A 24,301-nucleotide genomic window follows, 5' to 3' on the forward strand; every position below is an offset into this window, starting at 1 on the left:
TTGCCTGGACAATTCCATGGACAGAGGTGCCTGGCAGGCTACAATATCCAGGGGGTCGCAAAGAGTCGGACACGATGAGTGACTGAACGAGCACATACACAGGCTCTAGTAAGTCTGCCCCCAAAAGACCAACCTACTGTCTTATTATTCACTTAAAAAAGCAGTCTTTCATGAATAATGCAGTTTTGTGTTTGAACAGAAGAGGAACATATATGAGATAAACTGACCAGGGAAAGCAGTATGAGCTGCAGAGGCCCCAAGCCCCAGTCCACACTCTCCTAAAGCAGTTATCTGATACAGAGACTGTAATTTCACATTTGGCACATCTTCTTTCTCACTCGTTTTATAGTTATTCACTCTTCTAAATCCTCTGGCCTCTAAATCTAGAAATGTCAATCACTCCTGTGGTATCTGCCAACCGCACTGAAGTGTTTGTTCTTGAACAAGGTGGACTACTCAGCCTCACAAATCAAAAAGCTACCCTATCAGCTCATTTTAAAATTTAGGGATTTTACCTGAAACCTTCTTTAACCTCGAATGTATTTCCAAATAAATTTTCAAATGAAATGTTTTTGTTTGTTTAATATATTACACATTACCTAGAAGCCAAAGGAAAAAAAAGAAACTTTTTTTTTGTTTATTTTCTACTTAACCAAAGAAAGAAAATAAGCTACAATTTCCTTATGTCAAAGCTGGTTTATTGAACTTCATGAGGGCAAAATTACAGTGACGCTACTCCACAACAAAATTATTTAACTCTGGTTTAGATTTCATGAAATGTATTAGCAACATACTGTCAATAAAGCACTGTCATTAAGAACTAACTTTATTACAGCCTGGATTAGCTTCCTTTGGTGTTCTCCCAAACTATGACTTTTCCAAAACATATCTGAGGTTTTTAACTATAGGACACAGTTAAAATAAACTCACATTGAAGTTATAAAACTTGTGATTTGTGCTTTAAAAATTAATAATAGCCACCATTTTGGAAGTGATTTGTCAATAGTTGGTGAAGTGTTTTATAAATATTTTGGAAAATACCTAAAAGCTTCATCCCCATTCAACTGATAAGTATGTTCTTTTAAAAAATGAAAACATGTATCGAAAAAATTAAAACAACAAATCACCACCAATGGGGTACAAATATTTTTAAATTAATAAATATTAAAGTGGAAAAAATAAGTCCTTTCAGAGAACTTTAAAGGATATTTACTACTAACGCCTTACAAAAAGAAATGAAATTAAATTACTTTTAAAAAATTATTAACAACAGCACTGAAAAAACATAAATGTGCTTGGAAAGTCTGTAAACTTTCTTGCCCCACTTTAGAAAATGTTTTGATAAGCAATAAACAGATTCCCTTCTTTTTAAAAAACTGTTAACACCCACAACAATTGTAACAGCTGTCATTGTTTTACTATAAAAATAGTTACAAATTAATATCAATTTAGATAAAGTCAAACCACTTTTAATTCTAGCATAAGAAAATTGGATTAATCCCATTAAAAACAAAGACAATTTCCCTTTCCTTAAGGTCTCATGTTTAAAATAGGATAATTATTTCCTCTAATTATTATTTTCAGTTAGTTTATTTAATAGAATTATCTTGTTTTTATAACTAAATTACTCAGCCAGGACCACCATGATGATTAAGTAAAAAATTCTAAACTAGATTAGATCACATATTTCATTGGTTTCCCACATTCTGAAAATATTTTAAGTATAATCACCTTTCGGTTTAATTTCATTCAGCAATCTTTCAGAATCAGTGAATGTGCTCACTTCAGTCAGAGCTCATGGCTTACATTCCATTCACGTAATAGCTTCCTATGCAAGCTTATTATTTCCTCTGTGCAAAGTCTTACATTCAAAACCAAAGTATTTAGGGCAAAATACTTTCTGAAATATTCTTTCCACCACTGAGGGACTGACTAGGTATTTTTTAATACCTAATTTATTTTTCATACTGAGGAGGAGTAGTTTGTTGTGACCATAAAATCTAAAGATTTAAGCAGCAGTATACTATGACACAATTCTATTACAGAAATAAATGTAGACTCACAGCAATTATAGGTATGCCCTCAGAGTTACAATCCAAATTTAAGAGAAGATGAATGTGTTTAGGCATTAAGTTGACTGGGGATGGGGGGAGCATGAGATCCTATGTCAGATACACAGCTTGAAATGACTGAAAGCCAGGGACTGGAAGGTCTCTTGTGGCAGCCAGGAGCCATGTTCACTTATTTCCCCTCAACTATAACTTTCTCAAACCTTTCAGTTAGTTTTTTACTATTTAAATATATCAAAGTAAAGTATAAAGCACCTTATGATGTCATTTCATTTGCATTAAAATCTGATTTACTTCTGCATATTTTATAGAATTACTCTTTTTAAAAATAATGATAATGTGTTTATAGACCTGATTGACACTGATTACAAAGATCAAACGTCTAGAACTGTTGGGAAAGTCATTCTTTCTGGGCTGAGAACCAGAAAACATTCTAGGTCTTCTTCCACCAGATCTGCAGTCTTGGCTCTTAAAATGCACCAGAAATAATGCAGGTAATATACTAACAATACAAAGAAAGAACTCTATGGAGAGGCAAATACCAGTTTTTATCCTATTGAGAATACTTCCTATTCAAAGGACATACCAGTAAGTGTCCTAAACCCTTAACATATTTTTTCAGTTTCAGGAACACAGGATTAAACAATCACTGACTCTTAAAATCCCATTATGCTCTCAAATGAAGCCTCCTCCTTGAGCTCTCAACGCAAAGATGTTCTGATTCATCCTAATATTGCTTCATTTCAACCTCACCTGAACAACTTATTCCTTGTGGTGTCACAGTGACAAACTTGATTAAGTAGACACAAAATACAAAATTAAGCATGACAATGATAAACAGTAATGTGTCAGGATGATCCATTGTATCTGAGATTAAATTCTATGACTTATCACTGTCATACTTCGGAAGTATTTCTTTAGTCAGTATTAGATACTGTAATAAAGACTGTGATTTAGCACCAGCATGTCATTGCAGGCTTTGGTTCAGGCTTCAGCGTAATTCCGTTATCAGGGGGTTGACTAAGCATTAAGGGTTTGTGGCTCTTAAGCTTATGAGCCAAGGTCATAAATATAGCTTCCACATGGTCATTATCATTGGGGTTTTTAGCAGAGGTTTCAAACAAAGGCATACTGTGTGTGTCAGCAAATTTTTGTGCCAAGTCTGTGGGTACCTGAATGGCACTTCTCAAGTCACATTTATTTCCAACAAGAATCCGTGGTATATCGGTGGCTAGCAAATGCTGTTTGCATTCTTCTATCCAAGACGGCAGGCTATGAAAACTCGCCATGTTGGTCATATCATACACGAAGACAACAGCGTGCACATTTCTGTAGTAGTGCTGGACCATGCTTTTTCTGAATCGTTCTTGTCCCGCCGTGTCCCATAACTGGATCTGAAAGTGGAAAAAAGAAGAGAAAAACTGAAAATTTCATCCAGTTACACACATAGAAAAATTTCACTACCTTTGCACGGCCCTTTGTACTTCTTCGCTTATACTATTTTGCTCCCTTCTGCTGCTGCTGCTGCTAAGTCGCTTCAGTCATGTCCGACTCTGTGCGACTCCATGGACGGCAGCCCACCAGGCTCCCCCGTCTCTGGGATTCTCCAGGCAAGAACACTGGAGTGGGGTGCCATTTCCTTCTCCAATGCATCAAAGTGAAAAGTGAAAGTGAAGTCACTCAGTCCTACCGGACTCTTAGTGACCCCATGGATTGCAGCCCACCAGGCTCCTCCATCCATGGGATTCTCCAGGCAAGAGTACTGGAGTGGGGTGCCATTGCCTTCTCCATTGCTCCCTTCTAAAATGCCTTTTTGGTGTTATTTATGTGATTTAAATGTCATGATACTAGTCCAGTTACTTCATGATTAACACAAGCGTCAGAACAAGTACTTCAATTTAGCACTTTAATTCAGTAAGTCAAACTTGTTTGGAAAAATTATACCTCAAAAATTGATTTTAAAATGCTAAAAGAAACAGATATTAGATTTTAAAAACATGTTAAGTGTCTAATTTCCACAAATTTGGTTACAATATGCCCTTCCCTGCCTTTCACTCATGTTATTTAAAATAGTAGAATTAGGATAGATGTGAAAAGTCATGAGGTCTAGCCCCCCACATCAACATATATATACATCTGACAAAATCCAGGCCCCTTTAAAAAAATTTAAATGACTAGGAAATCACTTATCTATTCTAAACATCTCTACCATCTACCTAAACATCTCTACCAATAAAAAGATTCCAATACCTCCCAATGGAAGTACAGGGTGGCAGAGGAAGAATAATATCTAAAGCTAAATACAAGTCATGTATTATGATTCTCTTAAAACATGGGATTTATTGTGCCTGTGCTTTATTCCTAAGAAAAATTAAATGATGAGAGTACTAATCACAATGGAAAAGACTAGGGACAGAGATGCTCAGAAAGCTTTTTTTTTTTTTAAATTTTGGTTGTGCTGGGTTATCATTACACATGGGCTTTCTCTAGTTTCAGCAAGTGGGGGCTTCATGTTGTGGAACATGGGCTCTAGGTAAATGGGCTTCAGTAACTGTGGCACATGGGCTTAGCTGCTCTGACCCACGTAGGATCTTCCAAGACCAGGGATCGAACCTGTGTCTCCAGCACTGGTTGGAGGATTCTTATCTACTGTACCACCAGAGAAGTCCGTTAGATAATTTTTAACTGAAAGACTTGTATTATTTATAGATACTCCAAGTATGGAAGCCTAAATAGATGACTTCTCTTGAGAATATCAATAACCTCAGATATGCAGATGACACCATCCTCAGGGCAGAAAGCAAAGAGGAACTAAAGAGCCTCTTGATGAAAGTGAAAGACGAGAGTGAAAAAGCTGGGTTAAAACTCAACATTCAAAAAACTAAGATCATGGCATCTGGTCCCATCACTTCATGGCAAATAGATGGGAAAACAATGGAAACAGGGGCAGACTTTCTTTTCTCGGGCTCCAAAATCACTGCAGATGGGGACTGCAGTCATGAAATTAAAAGATGCTTGCTCCTTAGAAGAAAAGGTATGATCAACCTAGATAGCAGATTAAAAAGCACAGACATTACTTTGCCAACAAAGGTCTAACTAGTCAAGGCAATGGTTTTTCCAGTGGTCATGTATGGATGTGAGAGTTGGACTATAAAGAAAGCTGAGCCCCAAAGAATTGATGCTTTTGAACTGTGGTGCTGGAGAAGACTCTTGAGAGTCCCTTGGACCACAAGGAGATCAGTCAAACCAGTCAATCCTAAAGGACATCAGTCCTGAATATTCATTGGAAGGACTGATGTTGAAGCTGAAATTCCCAATACTTTGGCTACCTGATGTGAAGAACTGACTCATTAGAAAAGAAGACCCTGATGCTGGGAAAGACTGAAGGCAGGAAAAGAAGGGGACGACAAAGGATGAGATGGTTGGATAGCATCACCAACTCCATGGACATGAGTTTGAGAAAGCTCCAGGAGCTGGTGATGGATAGGGAAGCCCAGCATTCTGCAGTCTATGGAATGGCAAAGAGTCGGACATGACTGAGTGAGTGAACTGAAAACAATACCAAAGGAGGGGAAAACTGAGGGGATACTGTAGATGACCCCCAAAGTAAGTAGTATATAAAAGAGGAAGTGCTGAAACATGGCAGTAAGTGTTCCATTAAGATGTAATGAATTAATGAATACACTTTAAAAATGTGGTTAGAGATGGAAATATTGATCACCATTCTCAGGCTATCTTAATTTTTCAGTTATTTTTTTCATCTTTTTTTTATGGTAGCTCTTCTCAGTCCAAGTGTATCCATTTTTGAAATAGTCTCCCCTTCTTCCTAAGTCTCACTTTGTTCAAGATAGAAATATAAGGCATATCCTGGAGATGTTGTGGATTCAGTTCCAGACCACTGCAATTAAGCAAATATCACAATAATGCAAGTCACATGAATTTTTTGGTTTCCTACTGCATATAAAAATTACATTTACACTATATTGGTAAAGAATCCACCTGCAATGCAGGAGACCCCAGCTCAATCCTTGAGTTGGAAAGATCCCCTGGAGAAGGAAATAATGGAACATTAAAGTGAAGTGAAGTCACTCAGTCGTGTCTGACTCTTTGCGACCCCGTGAACTGTAGCCCTCTAGGCTTCTCTGTCCATGGGATTCTCCAGGCAAGAATACTGGAGTGGGTTGCCATTTCCTTCTCCAGGGGATCGTCCCAACCCAGGGATCAAACCTGGGTCTCCCGAATTGCAGGCAGATGCTTTATCCTCTGAGCCACCAGGGAATAATGGAACATTATTCAGCCATAAAAAGGAATGAAATATTGACACATGCTACAACATGGATGAAGCAGCCAGACACAGAAGAGCACACATCACAAGATTCCATGTATAGGAAACGTCCACCATAAGGCAAGTCTCCAGAGATAGACTCTCTGCCAGGGTCTGAGGGAACGGGAAGAATGAGGAGTGACTGATGATGGGTAAGTGGCTTCTTTCGGGACTGGTGAGATGCTCTGCAATTCCTAAGTGATGGTGTGACACAGGCTTGTGAATACACTAAAAACCACTGAATGGCTTATCTTCAAAGCACAACTCTTAAATATCTCAGTGTTTTAGAATGAAAAAATATCCCACTTCAAACTGTATCTTTAACATTCAGAAAGATATTTTGGATGATCTATATAAAAGCCGTCCAAAGAACTGGAACTGACTTCTTCCTCTTTTAATAACGTTTTCCCAGCTCAAGTATTCAAAATTCATTTCATCGATGAAGAATAATGATTTATAATGTTTTAACCAGAGGACATATTTAAGTTAAAAAAATTAAAAGTACACAGGAAGGTAACTGACCAAAACGTGAACAATGGTTGTCTTTCGTAGAGAACAGACCATGGACACAGCAGGGGAAGGAGAGGGTGGGGCGAATTGCGAGAGCAGGACTGAAATACACTGAAATATACACATTACCATGTGTGAGACAGAGAGCTAGTGGGAAGTCACTGTATAGTGCAGGAGCTCAGCCTAGTACACTGTGACAACCTAGAGCCGGATGGGGTGGGAGGTGGGAGGGAGGTTCAGGAGGGAGGGGACATATATATTACCCAAGGCTGATTCATACTGATAAAAGGCAGAAAAAACCACAATACTGTAAAACAATTATCCTCCAATTAAAAGTAATTTTTTAAATGGTTTTTAAGGCAAATTTTCCCCCCTTTATTTCTACTTTTCTGTTTTCCATAACAAACATACATTTGTTTTAACAAACTAAAGTTAAAAAAAAAAAAAAAAAACATGCAGAATTTAGACCTGTCTCAAAGAACTGTGAAAGTCCTCAATAAATGCAAGTGGTGATGATGAGGATATTCATCCTTAAGAAAACTGCTTAAGCTAGGACTGACCCAACAATAAGCCTCTTCCCATCAATCTTACTCAAAACATTCTGATCATATCAAGACTTCCAGGAAACAAGAAGTGTGGGATAATAACATCTCACACTTTACCGGAGAGCCTTAAAAGTATATACTATGTTAGTGAGTCACTTACAAAGAAATACCGCTGTCTCTCAGTATCCATGGGGGATTGGTTCCAGGAACCCCCACCAAAATCTAACACCAAAATCCACGGATGCTCAAGTCCTTTATATAAAATGGCATAGTATTTGCATTTAACTTACATCTGTATACATACTTTAAGTCTTCTTTAAATTACTTATAATACCTAATGCAATGTAAATGCTATGTAAACAGTTGCCAGCAGTGGGCAAATTCAGGTTTTGCTTTGGGATATTTTTTTTCCCCAAATATTCTCCCACAGATACAGAGGGTCAACTGAATTTAAAAGGAAGCTTCAAAATTTCACTCACTGAATTATGAGAACAAGTGAAAGCCTAGGACACACTGTTAGGCTGTCTGCTGCCTCTCAGGTGTGCAATGAGGTGAGGGCAAAGAGAGGACAGGACGACTGATAAAAACTGTCAGCCACGAAGGCTAGAGAGAACCATCACTGAAAGAGAGACAGATATAGCTCCCCAGTGGGGAACAAACCTTATGATAATCTAGAAAAATCTTTAGGTTTAGCTCTGAGTGCAGTGGTTCACAATGCTTAGGAAAGAAGAGAAAATGACACTTTGGAAACTAAGGAAGTGACATGCTTATGTCTGGCAGATGTTAAGTTAGGAAGTGTTTTCAGAGCAATTATTCCCAATTTAATACTTAATATCTTAGGAAAGAGAATGACTCAAATGTGCTTTTACAAGATATTCTCCCGTTTGAGACACTATAAAGACAACATAAAATATACTTTAAAAATATTTCATGAATCCCTACTTTAAATCCAAGTATCAAGTTTCAATACAAATGGCAACCTGTTTGCTAAATCTTAAGAGAAGTTTCTTACTATTCGTGAAAGCTCTTTTTAGTAGTTTTATTACCAAAATGAGAAATGATCTGGCAAACTGATTTAATACTTTTTTGCTTGACTAAAGATAAAGTATTAGCCCAAATGATCTTTCTTTCTTTGATCAGCTATCAAATTTCCTCTTCCCCTATTCTTTCAAAGACCACATTTTTATTGTAGCTCAGCTGGTAACAGCTCAGTTGGCAAAGAATCCGCCTGCGATGCAGGAGACCCCGGGTTGATTCGTGGCTTGGGAAGATCCCCTGGAGAAGGGATAGGCTATCCACTCCAGTATTCTTGGGCTTCCCTTGGAGCTCAACTGGTAAAGAATCTGCCCACAATGCGGGAGACCTGGGTTCAATACCTGGGTTGGGAAGATCCCCTGGAGAAGGGAAAGGCTACCCACTCCAGTATTCTAGCCTGGAGAATTCCACGCACTATATAGTCCATGGGGTCGCAAAGTTGGACATGACTGAGTGACTTTCACTTTCAGCTGGTAAAGAATCCGCCTGCAATGCAAGAGACCCCGGTTTGATTCCTGGGTCAGGAAGATCCCCTGGAGAAGGGATAGGCTACCCAGTCTTCTTGGATTTCCCTGGTGGCTCAGATGATAATCTGCCTGCAATGCAGGAAGATTCCCCCGGAGGAGGGCATGGTAACCCCCTCCAGTATTCTTGTCTGGAGAATTCCCAAGGACAGCAGAGCCTGGCAGGCTATACAGTCCATGGGGTTGCAAAGAGTAGGACACAACTGAGTGACTAAGCATGGCACTGTTCTTTCAAAGAACACACTTTTATTATTTTTGCTTCTAAGCAGCCTATATGAGAGATCATCTGATGATTACATAAAAGCTTCTATTAATAGCTTGATGATGTAAATCAACATCATAACTAGTATTAGTAACACTGTAACAGAACTCTTTCCTTTTAGCATACTGTACAGAGTAGTAATATGTACATCTGACAAATAGATCCACATGGCAAATTTTAAAAATAATTTTAGCTTCCCTAACAAGGAGAAGTGACACATTTTGCGTGACTAGAAATACTTTAAAGGAAGTCAGCAAGGAGAGAAAGGAAGCAAGAGCTGGGCTGTAAATTCCAGCCCAGCCACCAATCTGTGGGACCTTGATCCAGTCATTCACCTTTTCAAAAGCCTGTTTTAACCTTAAAATCAGGGCTAATTTACGTAACATAATGAGCTCATCTTCTTTTCATTAGCTGTGGTCTTAATAGTAAAGAATACACATAACTTGGAAACAGCAATCTTAGCTATCTTCCCTTCCTATTCTTTCTCTGCTTATTTACGCATTTTCCATTATTACCATCTCTCCCGAAGGTATTAGTGTTCACTCAAAGAATTGATGCTTTTGAACTGTGGTGTTGGAGAAGACTCTTGGGAGTCCCTTGGACTGCAACGAGATCAAACCAATCAATCCTAAAGGAAATCAGTCCTGAATATTCATTGGAAGGACTGATGCTGAAGCTGAAATTCCAATACTTTAGCCACCTGATGCGAAGAACTGACTCACTGAAAAAGACCCTGATGCTTGGAAAGACTGAAGGCAGGAGAAGAAGGGAACGACAGAGGATGGGATGGTTGGATGGCATCACCGACTCGATAGACATGAGTCTGAGCAAGCTCCGTCAGTTGGTGATGGACAGGGAGGCCTGGCGTGCTGCAGTCCATGAGGTTGCAGAGTCAGACACGACTGAGCTGAACTGAACTTAAACTACTCATATTTACCTGGGGGTTTTCACAGCCCAAGCATGTTCCAGGCACTATGCTGAGTCCTTATTTAATGTACATGGCCCTAATGTAACAATTACCCAGTCTTGCAGATGAGCAACTTGAGGTTTGCTAAGGTTATGTAACTCACCCGAGGACACAGAGACTATGAAGCCTTTTTTTAAATTGAAGTACAGTTTACAATTTAACTGGTTTACAAAGTTGTGTTAGTTTCAGGTGTACACCACAGTGATTCTGTTATGCTACGAAGCCTTTTTTTTTTTTTTTTAAACAAATCCACACTTTTATTTACTTTTTGTTCGACAAATTTAAACTCTTGATGGGTACAGCAACACAGGGATTCTGCATCCAAGGACCTTAACAGGAAGGTTGCTTCAGAATTTTATACAAATCATGCCACTGTCTCCACAAGTGCCACTTACCTTTCCCCACATACCTCTGCTTTTGTTAGGTTTCCCACCAGAAGTTACTGTGTTGTTTTTGCTTTGTACACATAAGTACATCTCTTGCCTAGACAGACTTCAGTTTCATCTTGAGCACAAACATCTTCAGTTTTACAAAGGGCCGTATGCTCCCTCTTGGTCCAGAGACCCTGCTTACAGCCAGCAAATCTGGCCTTGGACCACAGTCTTCCAGACATGTTATTAAGAGTTGTGCTAGAAGTCTGTTCCCAGCGGGCCTCCACAGGTTCCAAGAAAGAGCTGTACTACTACAGTCTTAAGAGCCAGGATTTAAATCTGGGCTGAGTGACTCTATTACAGATGAGTGTTGGTTTTCCCAGTCTAGCATACAACCCCAATGCTGTTTATTGTTGTTCGCTTTTCAGTCTTTATGTCCAACTCTCTGCGACCCGTGGACTGTAGCTCACCAGGCTTCACGGTTCTTCACCATCTCCCAGAGTTTGCTCAAACTCATGTCTGTTGAGTTGGTGACACCATCCAACCATCTCATCCTTCTTCGCCCTCTTCTCCTCCTGCCCTCAACCTTTCCCACCATCAGCGTCTTTTCCAGTGAGTTGGCTCTTCACCGGGTACTGTTTTCCTTGGGGGAACCACCCCTCCTCTGCCTTCGATTCACGTGAGCCCCCAGCCAGGCACATGACCCATTTCCACACCCATGTCACCCCCACAGTTTGGGGATGGGCATATGTCCCAGTCCCCAAGCAGAATCTCCCAGTCTCCATTTTAGTACTGGTGTTAGAACTGACAGAAAACGAAGCACTTTCTTACGCGTTTTCAGCTATGTGGGAAAAAAAATATATCATTTTGCTTAAGCTAATTTGAATACAGAAATCTGACACAGACTCTAAAACAAAAGATCTTAACTACTGATGAAAGATCCCTGGAAAATTAATTCCATCACATCTCACATCTGAGTACAAACACCAATGTTGTTACTTTTTAAAGAAGAGCTATAAGAATCACAGGCTTCTGATCAGGCTGGAAGAACAATGGGAGCTCTGGCCTGGTTCCCAGGATCCTTCAGATAGTGGAATGGCTTGGGTCTGTGAAAATGGAGACTGCTTATACCATACAGGACTCAAGACCAAACCACTGCAGACTCAAATATCCCAGTTTTCTGAATTAAGGAGTCATAGATTAAGATTTCTTTGTAGGGTACCCCAACTGACAGTACTCCCATTTATTGAATTCCAGTGCAGATCAAATCAAGAGGACCAATTTGGTATCTTGCTAACCACCATCACTTCTTTTTTTTTTAATTTTTTTTAAATTGGAGGCTAATTACTTTACAATATTGCACCATCACCACTTCTAAGATGAATTCTCAATTTAATTCTAGTTAGGTAAGGTGTAAGATGTCTTATAAAATATCCTTTGACTTATAAACATTAGATTACTTTTAATAAAGATTAAGACAAAACAATGGAGAAGGGTAAATAATCTGATTTCTGTTTGGGTTCAGCATTCATGGCATATCCTCTTCATTACACTCTGAAGGCAGGTTCTAGTCCACTCTCAGCATGTTAACTACACTGGGCATTTTGTCTTCATCTACCTATGTGCCCCAACTTCAACTTCATAGTCATGATTATTTCCTCCAGTTCCACACTTCTGGCTGCCAATCCAACATTTCCATTTGAATATAACACCATCTCAACAAAGAAATGATTAACACAAAATTTTTTTTACAGAGCCTCTCAAAAATCAATCTTCCATGAAAGTGAAAGTGAAGTCTGACTCTTTGCGACCCCATGGACTGTAGCCTATCAGGCTCCTCCGTCCATGGGGTTTTCCAGGCAAGAATGCTGGAGTGGGGTGCTGTTTCCTTCTCCAGGAGATCTTCCTGACCCAGGGATTGAACCTGGGTCTCCCTCATTGTAGGCAGACACTTCACCGTCTGAGTCACCAGGGAAGTCTGTATCCCTTATCTCTACTAAAGATACTACCTACCTTCAGTCAATCAGACCTACCACCTCAGTCATCTGATCCTCATCCTCCTCTTCACAAAAAGCCAGTTACCGAGGCCTTTTGGCGTTATCATCAAAATATCTCTTGTGTCATCTGTTTCTTTCCATTACCTTCCCTCATCACCCCAATTCTGGATTTTCAGAGCAGGCTACCAACTGATCTCCTGTTTCCAATACATGCAACACTTATCTGAGCCCTATATAGTTTAGAACCTGAGCTGGACACTGGAAGATGTCTATGGAATTATCAGACATGGACTCGGTCCTGAATAAAACTGAGTAAGAACTAATAAAGGAGGCAGACACACATATAGTACAAACAGCAGAGATTTAAAGACTCAGGTAAGGTGCTAAAGGAAGCTGAGAGAAAGAAGAAATAGAAAGGAGGATGAGAGGTCGGGGGCTTCCTGACAGAGACACACCGAGGCGAACCAGGAAGAATTACATGTGGTGAAATATGGAAGGGAAGTTATTCCAGGCGAGGAGTGGGAAATGCAACAGGAAAACATAGGGATAAGCGCTGGACTATAGGGTACTCAGAGGGAATTAATGGGGGGGGGAGTGGGGGAAGTTAAGTTAGAAAAGCAGTCTGGAGCAAGAGAAGAAAGGTCTTATGTTAATTTTAAAAGTTGGAACTTTTTACAATACAATGGAGAACTACTCTGGGCATCTGAGGCAGGGGAGATTACTCTCCCAAAGAGCAACATTAATCTGGCATTTTGGCAACAATGTATAAAACAAATTAATTGAAGACTGGGGTTGGGAGATTAGAACTGCTACAATAGAGCAGAGCATAAAAAAGATGAACCAAGTCCCCATTTGCTTTGCAAATAGGTTCATCTGTACCATTTTTCTAGATTCCAGATATATGTATTAATATATGTTATTTGTTTTTCTCTGACTTACTTCATACTGTATGACAGTCTTTGGGTCCATCCACATCTCAGCAAATGGCACAATTTTGTTCCTTTTTATGGCTGAGGAGTATTCCATTGTATAGGGGGTGAAAAAGATGAACTAAGATTTTGAAAGAAGAATGGACAAGAGAAATCATCCATGTAGGAAACTAACTGGATTTAGGGAGCAAAGGAGAAGGGTGAGGCCTCTGGGATGAGGAGGACAACATCAGGACCCTGTAGGTCACGACGTGGAGGAGAAACAGAAGAGGCAGATTTGAGAGGAAATTCGAACCCACCTCAGAATTTTGAGGTGAGGGAGGGCTTATTCAAACAGCCATGTCTACAAAACAATAGGGAACACAGAGGGACAGATGAGGAATGAGAGCTGGGCAAAACAAAGCTTTGGAAGTTATCTTCATAGAAGTGATACCCAAAGTCAAGAGTCTACCAAAGGAGAGTATGCAGACAGAAAACCAGTTCATCAAGGGGCAGATCCAGGCTCACTCAGGATTCATCCTCAATCGCTGCCCCATTTATCTTCCTAAAACACTTGGACTTTTCAGCACGCATACAAAATGAAATCTAGATTCTAGCTGTTCAGAAACTCTTCAGAAATGTGGCTACCAACACCTATGCAATTCTCACTTGCCACTTTTCCACGGGAACCTTTAATCCTGCTGGAGCATCTTGCTAATGTTACTCATCAAAATATCCCTCCAGTGAGAATGAGCCCTCCGCTAACATCCAGAAATAACTTGGCAGTCACCTACTGCCTGGTTTTGCTAGTCATCTTTCTGTTGTGCTTGTTGTTCAGTCACTCAGTTGTGTCCACCTCTTTGGGACCCCATGGACTGCAGCACACCAGGCTTCCCTGTCCTTTGCTATCTCCCAGAGTTTCCTCATGTCCAATGAGTCAATGATGCCATCCAATCATCTCATCCTCTGTTACCCCCTTCTCCTCTCCTGCCTTCAGTCCTCTTTTTAGGTATATAAATTTTATCCCTATGTAGGACAGCAAATCATCTATGCAGTGTATCAGGTTCAGCAAACTTTTCCTGTAAAGGGTCAGAATACTAAGTATCTTCGGCTTCACAGTTCTAACAGTCTCTGTCACAACTACTCAATTCAGCCACTGTGGTGCAAAAGCAAGCACAATATATAAACAAATGAGCCTGGTTGTGTTTCAATACAACATTATTATTTATGGACACTGAAATTTAAATTTCATGTAACTTTCACTTGTCATGAAATCTTTTTCTTTTGGTTCTTTTTTCCCCAGTCATCTGCAAATGTTGAACTCAGCTGGCAGGCCACATAGAAACAAGCAGCAGGGCACGGACGGTTTCTGGACTTACGGTGGTGATCATTTCATACTGTATGCAAATAGCAAATGACAATGTAGGACCCTTGAAACTAACATAATATTGTATATCAACGATATTGCACTTAAAAAAAAACAACAGAAAAATAAATTTGAAAACCAAACAGCAGGCTGTATTTAGCCCTCAAGTATGGTTTGCTGATTCCTGCACTGTATTATAATTATTTTTGCCTAACAAAATGTCTTCTTTCCATTAAATGTTTACTCATTAAATGTTTGCTTTACCTATGGAGGGAGAGGCCCTGATTATTTTTCTTTAGTTAATATTAACATCTTGCATTTAACATGTAAAATCTCATTCACTACAAATGACAGGTAAGCTATCCCAATATTCAAGTAGGAACTGAGGATCCCTAGTGAGAGACAGAGATCAAATCCAACACTAGGTTTTAACGATTCTGTTGGTGTCTGACATTGTCACGTGCTGATATGAAAGAAAAATAGCTGCCATGGTGAGGATACACAGAGACAGAAGGACCATAAGGATTAAATACCTTGATTTAAATACCAAATGTATTTTTATTTAAGGAATTAACTATATAATTTTATCCAACTTTCAAAATTCTCCAAACAAGATTTTACACTTTCCATTATACATATATAGTACTTAGGAACAGATTAGCAAACAGACTTTATCACATTTTATAAAACATTTTAAGTGATTCTGAAACAGCACTGCTGTAAGATACATTTTCTGAAAAATTTATAGTCCATAAAACATTTAACACAACCTCTCACTTTTACCAAACACGTAAAAATAATGTCTACTTACTAATAAATAATAAAGTAACATAGGGCTTTCCAGCTTTCACTTCAAAATGAAAAGTTAGAAGAAATGTCATTTCAGGTTAGGCTTACAATGCTCCAAAGAGATAATATGAACATCTCAGCAGCACTGAAGACATAATATAGGTTAACAAAAAAGCAGCAGCAATATATGGAATAAAGCTGTTCTGTATCACCTCATTTTTTTTTAAAGACACCAAAAAACACCTTGAACTTTTCCCCCACCAAAATACTCATATCTTTTTCTATTACAGAAATCTCTGTAATCTTTTTGACCACAATAAAAACCTCAAATCTTACAGTTGGAAGTACAAGTCAACAGATAAGGCCTTAGAGAGAAGAAAAAGAAATTCAGTGTCTCTACCAACTAGGATACCAACTCAGGGGCTCTATCAACATATGAGGTCAGACTAAAGCTCAGGAAGGACAATCACAGAGAAAAATGTTTTCTCCTTGCTCCTCTCAACCAGAAGGATCAACTCTGTGCTCCCAGATTCATCCCATCTGAGGTTCTGCTTCACTTATCACCGGCAGCACCAATCTCGGAAGCTAAGCCTTCGATGTTACACACTGGACATAGTTCATATGTTTAATATGCTGTAAGTATCTCTTAAATTTGCACCTGATTCATCTGTGATCTAAAGTATAAATGGCAACCTGGAGGCAGGTAAAGGGTTACCAAACCCCGACTCCTCGCCTGCCCCCAGTCCCTCTACTTTGCTACTATCCTGCGTCCACTGGGCTTCCCTGGTGGTTCAGAGGGTAAAGCGTCTGCCTGCAATGAGGGAGACCTAGGTTCGATCTCTGGGTCGGGAAGATCCCCTGGAGAAGGAAACGGCAACCCACTCCAGTTTTCTTGCCTGGAGAATCCCATGGACGGAGGAGCCTGGTGGGCTACCGCCCACTGGTCGCAAAGGGTCGGATACGATTGAGCGACTTCACTTTCGCTTTCTTTCACTTTCACCTTCCCTTCAGCTGTCTGCCTATGCCCTACTCTACCTCTGTTTCACTCTGGTTGTGCAGTCACAGAATTGATGGTGCCAAAGAGAAATCATGATGTTAAACCACCAGGGGAGAAGAATCTTCTTAAGATCACTGACTCTGAGCCAAGTACCTTCTATCTGTTCTCATCTAATCCTCATGTGAGCCTGATGGGGTACTATTATCCCCATTTTTCAGAGGAGAAAAATAGACTCTGAAAGATTAAGGAAACTGCCTAACCACTAGACTAGCCAACCACGCCAATTTGCCTAAGACTGAGAGGGTTCCTGGGATGTGAGACTTTACATTGAAAACTGGGTAGTGCTGATCTCTCTACGAAGGACACATAGCCCTTTCACAGGTTCAGATTTGAGCCAGGCCAGCTGGGCTTCAAAACCCAGGCACTTTCTCTCAGAACTCCTTCTGCCAAACAAAATCCCCCTCTAACCTCAGAAGTCCTATTATTTTCCTCCCCCAGAGGTTCCTGGACCTAACTTAATTCTGATGGAAAATATTCAGCCTCTTATTCTACCTTTTTCTTTGCAATGTATGCAGATCTTTCTTAACTCCCTAATACAATGCATCCAAAAGACCACCATTCCCAGCTTGAATGGGACAATGGAAAATTAAAGCTAAGATTAAAAGGCAAAAGGGCCCACAGAGGACTGATGCCTTTTCAACCCTATTTCTCCTTTCCTATCATTGGCAGTACCCACCTCTGGGGGTGGGGAGATGGGCCAGAGACTATGCTATGCTATGCTACACCGCTTCAGTCGTGCCGGACTCTTTGTGACCCCATGGACTTGTAGCCCACCAAGCTGCTCAGTCCATGGGATTCTCTAGGCATGAATACTGGAGCGGGTTGCCATGTCCTTCTCTAGGGGATCTTCCTGACCCAGGGATCGATCCCAACTCTCATAATGTCTCCAGCATTGGCAGGCGGGTTCTTTACCACTAGCACCAACGGGGAAGCCCCTAGACTGGGGAACCAAAAACTAAATTGTTCATGTCTGAAGAATGTGGGTGTGGGAATGAAGTGAGCCTATTTTTTTTTTCCCCCACAGTGGACTGAGGTAAAGATGAACATCCTAATTTAAAGCAAAAAATAAATAAATTAAAAACACAGTATAAGGAAGGCAGAGTAGTTCCTCCAGTGCACCTGTTTTAAGGGACTGTATCAGCAGGTGGCTGAACATCAGTCAGAGTGAAGAAGTGTGTCTAAGGTTTACACTACCTTAGGCCTCAATCCGGTCACTGATAGCTTATTCTCCAATGCTTCTATTCCAATCCCTGAGAATCCCAGGCTTGGCCTTGCGCTTACTACCTTCTCCACTTTTACCGTGTTCTCCAGTCTCAGGAGCCATCAATAAGACTTAAGACTTGAAAGAGGGTGGCACCGAGAATGTGGTCTGGCAACCCAATGAGGAACCAAGTACAAACTACGGAATGTTTCAGCAGGAAAACATAATTTTCTAAACAACTCAATGTCATCGGGAAACTACTGTAACAAAGCTGCCTGCAAGAGAATACCTAGGTACTTCCTCAAAGGCAACGGGCGTTTTACTTCCACAAAACCTAGGGCAGTGTTCAAATGAATGTTTAACAAATAATATTTACTAAATGAAATTCCCATGCCTGAGAAATTTCACTCTATTTCCTCTGGCCTTACTTCACTAACTCCCAACACGTGAGACCCGGCCCATAAGTCAGTCCTACACGCTGACTACGCGATGTGTGCTCCACTGACTAGCTGATGTGCAACACCGGAGACCTGACCAAATCAGAATCTTTACTTGGGGAGGGGGGGGGTGGGGTGGGCGGACAAACCCTGGTAAATCTCCTGCACAATAAAGTTTGAGAAACACTGCCTTAGAAGTTTGCTATATACAAATCCTTCCAATCTCCAACTCCCATCTTCACATCAGCGTGAGAAAAGATGAAGCGCACGCACTGCACCGGGCCCCAGCAATTAACCCACGAAGGGGTTGGCACACGTGTCATCCCGGGATAACCTTCCTCCCGACAGTCTCCCATCCGCTCACCTTGATACGCTCCCCATCAATCTCCACCGCTCGTTCTCGGAAATCCACCCCGATCGTAGCCTCGGTGCGGTCGGGGAAGCGGCCGGCGCAGAAGCGGTAGGTCAGGCACGTCTTGCCCACGTTGGAGTCGCCAATCACGATTATCTTGAAGATGCGGGAGCGAGCCGGTGGCAGAAACCCTGAGCCCCCTGACACTGCACCGCTGGATGAGAAGCTCGCCTCGAGCGACGACTCTATGTCCGAAGCCATTCTCCTGACCCGCTCCAAACTGAGGCGGAGGGAAGGAGACGCTGAGAGGCTGCGAGATTACGCCACCGCCACCCAGCGCGCCCAGCCCGCGGGTTTCGCTGCTCAGCGTCCCCGGAGCCACCGCCCTCCCGCAGGCAGCGCGCGTGCGCACCTTCCCGCCGGCCTCCGCCCGCGCAGGTGTGGCGCCCACCGGCCCAGGCTCGCTGACCCTTCCGCCCGGCCTACGGCGCCACCGCAGCGTCCGTCAGGCCGGGGCCCGTCTACCTGCGAAGGCTCTGGGCCTGTCGGGGGCGCGGAAGGCCGGCTGCTGAGAAGCCGAGCAGACCGCCCCGGGCACGGCACCCCGGCTGGCCCGGCCCCGCCACGTCCAAGGCTCCCGCCCCCGGGAGGAAGCGGCGCGAGCACTCTGGGGGCGGGGAGAGAAAGCTGAAAGGAAGGAGGTACCACCAGGCACTCTCTCGCGAGAGGGCGGGAGAGCCGCTTCGACGCTGGCGTGGGCCCGACGGGGACGTGCGAGGTCTCCGGGAGGTTCGGCGCTGCCCTTGGCTTCTCGTTTGGGCTCCCCGGACTTGAAGTGGAGGCGGGTCCCCTCGGCTTGCAGCGGGGGGCCGACTCCGCGTTCCCTGCTCCCTCCGGACTCTCGGGATCGCGGGAGATGAGACAGCGACCGGGGCTGAGGGGCGCTAGGCGCCGCCAGAAGCCCGCGCCTGGGCGTGGGAAACCCTTAGAGGCGAGCTCCGGCCGCGCGGAGCTTGAGTCTCGGCAGGAGCAGGGCTGTCAGTGAGCAAGCGGGAGTTCGAGGCCTCCTGCCGCCTTCGCACGGAGAATTTCATTAGGCGCCGAAGCAATGTTCCGATATCCGCGGGACTCAGGTGCCCAAGGCCCCCGCCCAGAAGATCACAGGAGGGCCGCTTGGTGGCATCGAACCCAGGAGCTGGTACTAGATGGCCTCTCTCATGAGAGTATATAACCTACTGTGCCCAGGTTATGTCTTCGTGCCTGGGTGATGATGATGTAGCCGTTGAATATTACGGAGCACACACAGTTGTCTTCAGCCATATATCTCAGGAAAATATTAATAGACGAGATCACCCAGACTTAAAGAGGATTCTCCGGATCACTGAGTTTTCCGAGGAAACCTACCATACACTAAGTCATAGAATAATTCCAAAATGTGCAAAAATACTGCTTTTTGTGAGGAGTTTTGTTTTCTGATAAGACTGGAGTTTTGGGGGTGTTTTCTGTTTGAGCGCATAGTTTGTAAATTCAAGGTCTATGGCGAGGAAGACATGGCATGCCTTAAACAGAATGAGGGGAACAACAGAGAACCAAAAGCCCTTTCAGTCCATAAAATGAAAATGTGGTCAGAGCAAATTAGTGGTAAAAGCTGAGCATGCCGAGCTGCAGCAATTTTCAAAAGCCTTTAATACGACAATAATTTCTGTTGCGGTAGAAAAACTTTATACAGTTACTGATATACCAAGTTATGTTAGCTAGGGGGAAGAAGGTTACATACCTGGCTGAATGTGTGTACCAGGTGAGTAAATTACATTAGTCAGTTTCCTGTTATAGAAACCAGAACATGGCCTGGAAAATCCTAATCGTTTACCTGTGACTGTATTTCCATAAAGATAAATCATCCCAGAGACTATTAGAGAGCCTTGGAAATATTCCTCTAATCAACTCTACTTATCCCAGTTAAAGGATAGCATCTGAAGATTTAATAACAAAAAACATTTGAAGACTTCAAAACTGGATAATCAGGTAATTTTAAAGGATCGTGAAAAAGCATCATTGTCTCTACACCACAAAACCCTTGCTCTGTATTTTTTGTATTCTGGTTTTTTTTGGTTTAGTCTTTTTCTTGTCTGTTTATTTAGATCCTATTCACATTTCATATCCTAGTTCAAAAGTCTCATCTCTGAGAAGCCACTCCTGATTACTTCAGCTCAGAATGTTCTTGATTTATTCTAAATCTAGTACACTTTGGGGTATCGCTCTTTGGTCTCAGCAATACTGTCTTTGCTCTTTGTTTCATGGTTATGTGTTGTGCCTTCCAACTAGAATGTCAGCTCTTGACTACTGACGGAGAGCTCATTGTTACTCAGCAAATGATGAATAAATGAGTTTAGTGAGAAGTTTCTTGTGTAAGCATTGTCAGTTTGCACCCTTTACCAGTTATACAAAGTTCAGCACCACTTAGATGGAAAAGACCCTTGACATTGTTACGAAGAGTTTTGTATTTTTAGTCTGTAGTTTGAGAGATTCCTTGTGTAAGTAAAGTGTATGTTGCTCTTTTTTTATTGAATAATTCCAGAACCTCCAGGTTTGACTCTTGAAGAAGATGCTACTGTTGGGAAGAGTGGATGGATTATGCAGCCCTGTTTTCTGAGAATTCATTTGCTCTTGGAGTTTTTCACTGCTTGCCACCGCTACCACTTGGCCTCCAAGTATAAGCGTGTAACCCTTCCGTCCTTCATATTTTACTACACAGCTGAGAAGAGACTGAATTTGGATCCTTTAATGGCACAACTGGAATATTATACATAATTTAGGATAAGATGGCTTATTTAAAAGTATTTTTCTAATAGGAGATAGAAACTGGATATTAACAAAATAAGGGTACTCTTATGTACAAAATACAACTACTTATGGTCAACTTTTATTTATTAAGAGATGCCACCACCCTGTGGCAGAGGCCATTTTTTAACTGGTCTTAACCAAGGAGTAGCTCCTAGAAAACTTCCCTGTTTAAGTTCAGGCCTGAGTACAGAGGACAAGAGAGTTTACCTGCTTGCCTTTATTGGCACTACTGACATTTTGCACCAGATAATTATTTTTTTGTAGATTTTTGAAGTATGGTTGACTTATTATGTTAGTTTCAAGTATATAGCATAGTGATTCAGTACTTTTGCAGATGAAACTCCATAATAGGTTATTACAAGATAATGGCTATAATTCACTGTGCTATACAGTATATCCTTACTGTTTATTTTATAAACATAGTAGTTTGTCCCTAACGTGTCTCTCTATCTTTTGGTAACCACAGGTTTGTTGTCTATATCTGTGAGTCTGTTTCTGTTTTGGATATACAGTCAGTTGTATTGTTAGATTCCACATATAAGTGATATCATGCAGTATTTGTCAGTAAGCCAGACAGTTCCTTGTTGTGGGCAGCTGTCCTATGCATTATAAGATATTTAGTAGCATACTTGGCTTCTACCCACTACCTGCCAGTAGTACCCCACCCCTGCTTGGAACAACCCAAATCAACTCTAGACATTGCCAAATGCCCCTGAGGGGTGTTATGTCCCTTTCCCACTTTCATTGAGAATCACTTGCCAATATAAGGGGTTTTCTGCTAATTCTGGTTTCCTGTCCATCCCATTTGACATCAGGAATCATCTCTCCCTTAAAGACAGAATTCCAGTTCCCCAGAGAAGTATAGCTTTGGTCTTGTTGGCCCCCACCAGATTACCAAATCACTGGTTAATAGTAACCCCAAATATTTTATGAGAGATACTACATTATAAATAACAAAAGGACTTTAGTTTTAGCATCTAAGTAGCAAATTGCCATCAACATTTTATAGGTAAATTTCAGAATTCTGTGTTTCAGAATTCTTCAAGTTACATCTTCATAAGCAGGATCATTGAGGATTTATGAAATTTAACTATTCTGTATATCTCCACTGTGCTTGTGGTTGGGGCAGGGGAGAAGACTTTAGAAATTCTAGATGAGTTCCAGTGTGGAGGCTGACAAGGAGCTAGGATGGAAGGTCTTGTAGTGGACAGTAAGTTAAAGGTGAGTGTGCCTGTGGTAGTGCCATTCTTCTCGATAATAAACACAAATTATGAGTAAGCAAGACTTACAAATATTTGATATATGCAAAATGCCCCAGTCATGGTGGTCTTTGCTGTTTCCTTTATTTCATTCCCTTTCTCCCGCCTCACCTTTAGAATGTTTGATTATATAGCATTCCCTGTTTTTGATATAACAAAGGCAACTGATAATTCTGAAGATGATCTAAGCAACTAGGAGATTTAAAATTAAATTTTCTCTACCTTGAAGATGATGTACTTTTTTAATGTCCACATTTATAAACATTTATTTCTAAATAACTACACAGAAAAATCTCAATTTTAAGTTATACTGTCTGATACCACAGCAGTAAAAACAAGCTATTCTTTCTTTTTCTTTTTTCTTTAAGTAGAAGGAAAAAAGAAAATTTATCTACTACACTTGGAAGCTAAAAGGAAAACCTCTAATTCTGGTTCAGGAGAAAAAAATCACAGTTGCTGATTTACAAACTATTTAGAAAGTAATGACAATGAGAACAATAAAACAACATAAGGATTCAGCTTAAGTAGTACATAAAGGAAAATTACAGATCAACGTTTTAATACTAACCAATATAGAAAAATATTAGTAAATCATATTAGTAAATGTTAGTAAAATCGTAGTAAAAATATGGTTTACCTATCACTTATATAGTACTTAATGTGTCCGACACTGTTGTGTTCTATAAAAATTAACTCGTATGAAACAACTAACATTCTCCCTTTTTTATCAATAAAGAATCTGAGGCTCGGAGAGTTAACTGTTTTCCTGAAGTTCACTCAGCTAATAAGTGATAAAGTCAATAACCAAACACAGTCCTTTGACCTCTACATTACACTGCCTTTTTTCTTAAATGAGAAAAACACGAAGTTTAAAGGCACAGCAGGCACAATAATCATAGTAGACCGCAGTGAATTGGAATCCAGAAATACAGAACAGATCATAAAAGAAAAGAGCCGGTTATTTGACATGTTCAATAAAATAAATATGGCAAAGCAAAAGTAGCAAAGATTTTAACACAGGAGAGATGATGTTAGAAATGAAAAGGAGGGACTTCCCTGGTAGTCCGGTGGTTGAAAATCGACCTTCCAGTGCAGGACACTCGGTTTCCATTCCTCATCGGGAAACTAAGATCTTACATGCTGCAGGTCAGCTAAGCCCGCGTGCCACTACTAGAGAAGCCTGTGCACCACAATGAACACCCAGTGCAGTCAAGAAAAATAAATGAAAAAGGAGATAGACTCTGATAAAGGAAACTTTAAACATAAAAGAATACAAGCCCATGTGTTCATAAAAGTATTTTGTTGAGCACCTACCACATAACATGCAGGCCCTATACATGTGGCTAAGGATATCATGTTTAGCAAAAAAGATGCAATTTGTGGAATGTGCTTGAAAGAATACTGGAGAAAAAGGAATCTTCTTTAAGAAGATTTACAGAAATCTTGAGTCTTTGGCTGACTGCTTGTGACTACACATGCTAAAT

The 24,301-nt window shown here is 41.0% G+C and overlaps 1 protein-coding gene and 1 long non-coding RNA gene across 3 annotated transcripts; one reads left to right on the plus strand and one right to left on the minus strand.

Annotated features, from left to right (window-relative positions):
- Positions 1 to 676: 676 nt before the first annotated feature.
- On the minus strand, positions 677 to 19,384 carry RAB33B (RAB33B, member RAS oncogene family). 2 transcript variants are annotated; one of them, XM_069557087.1, is made up of 3 exons: positions 19,240 to 19,384; positions 18,727 to 18,994; positions 677 to 3,463 (listed from the first exon to the last, which is right to left on the minus strand). In XM_069557087.1, exons 2-3 carry the CDS (start codon positions 18,973 to 18,975, stop codon positions 3,023 to 3,025), a joined length of 690 nt encoding a protein of 229 aa, XP_069413188.1. In that variant the 5' UTR covers positions 18,976 to 18,994; positions 19,240 to 19,384; the 3' UTR covers positions 677 to 3,022. The 2 variants fall into 2 exon arrangements, with proteins under 2 accessions (XP_069413188.1, XP_069413187.1); XM_069557086.1 differs by having other exon boundaries at positions 19,127 to 19,384.
- LOC138422337 (uncharacterized) lies at positions 19,379 to 23,568 on the plus strand. The gene is made up of 3 exons (XR_011249838.1): positions 19,379 to 20,512; positions 20,607 to 20,739; positions 21,293 to 23,568. It is a non-coding gene; the product is annotated as an uncharacterized lncRNA (long non-coding RNA).
- The last annotated feature ends 733 nt before the right edge of the window (positions 23,569 to 24,301 follow it).

Source organism: Ovis canadensis, chromosome 17, assembly GCF_042477335.2.
Source record: "Ovis canadensis isolate MfBH-ARS-UI-01 breed Bighorn chromosome 17, ARS-UI_OviCan_v2, whole genome shotgun sequence".
In the NCBI taxonomy this organism is placed as follows: Eukaryota; Metazoa; Chordata; class Mammalia; order Artiodactyla; family Bovidae; genus Ovis; species Ovis canadensis.

What these genes read in the sequence shown, in the direction of transcription:
- RAB33B (XM_069557087.1), bottom strand. Translation starts at nt 18,975, where the DNA reads ATGGCTTCGGACATAGAGTCGTCGCTCGAGGCGAGCTTCTCATCCAGC. An exon ending in TTGATGGGGAGCGTATCAAG is followed by an intron (nt 3,464 to 18,726) that starts GTGAGCGGATGG and finishes TTCCACTTTCAG; the next exon opens with ATCCAGTTATGGGACACGGC.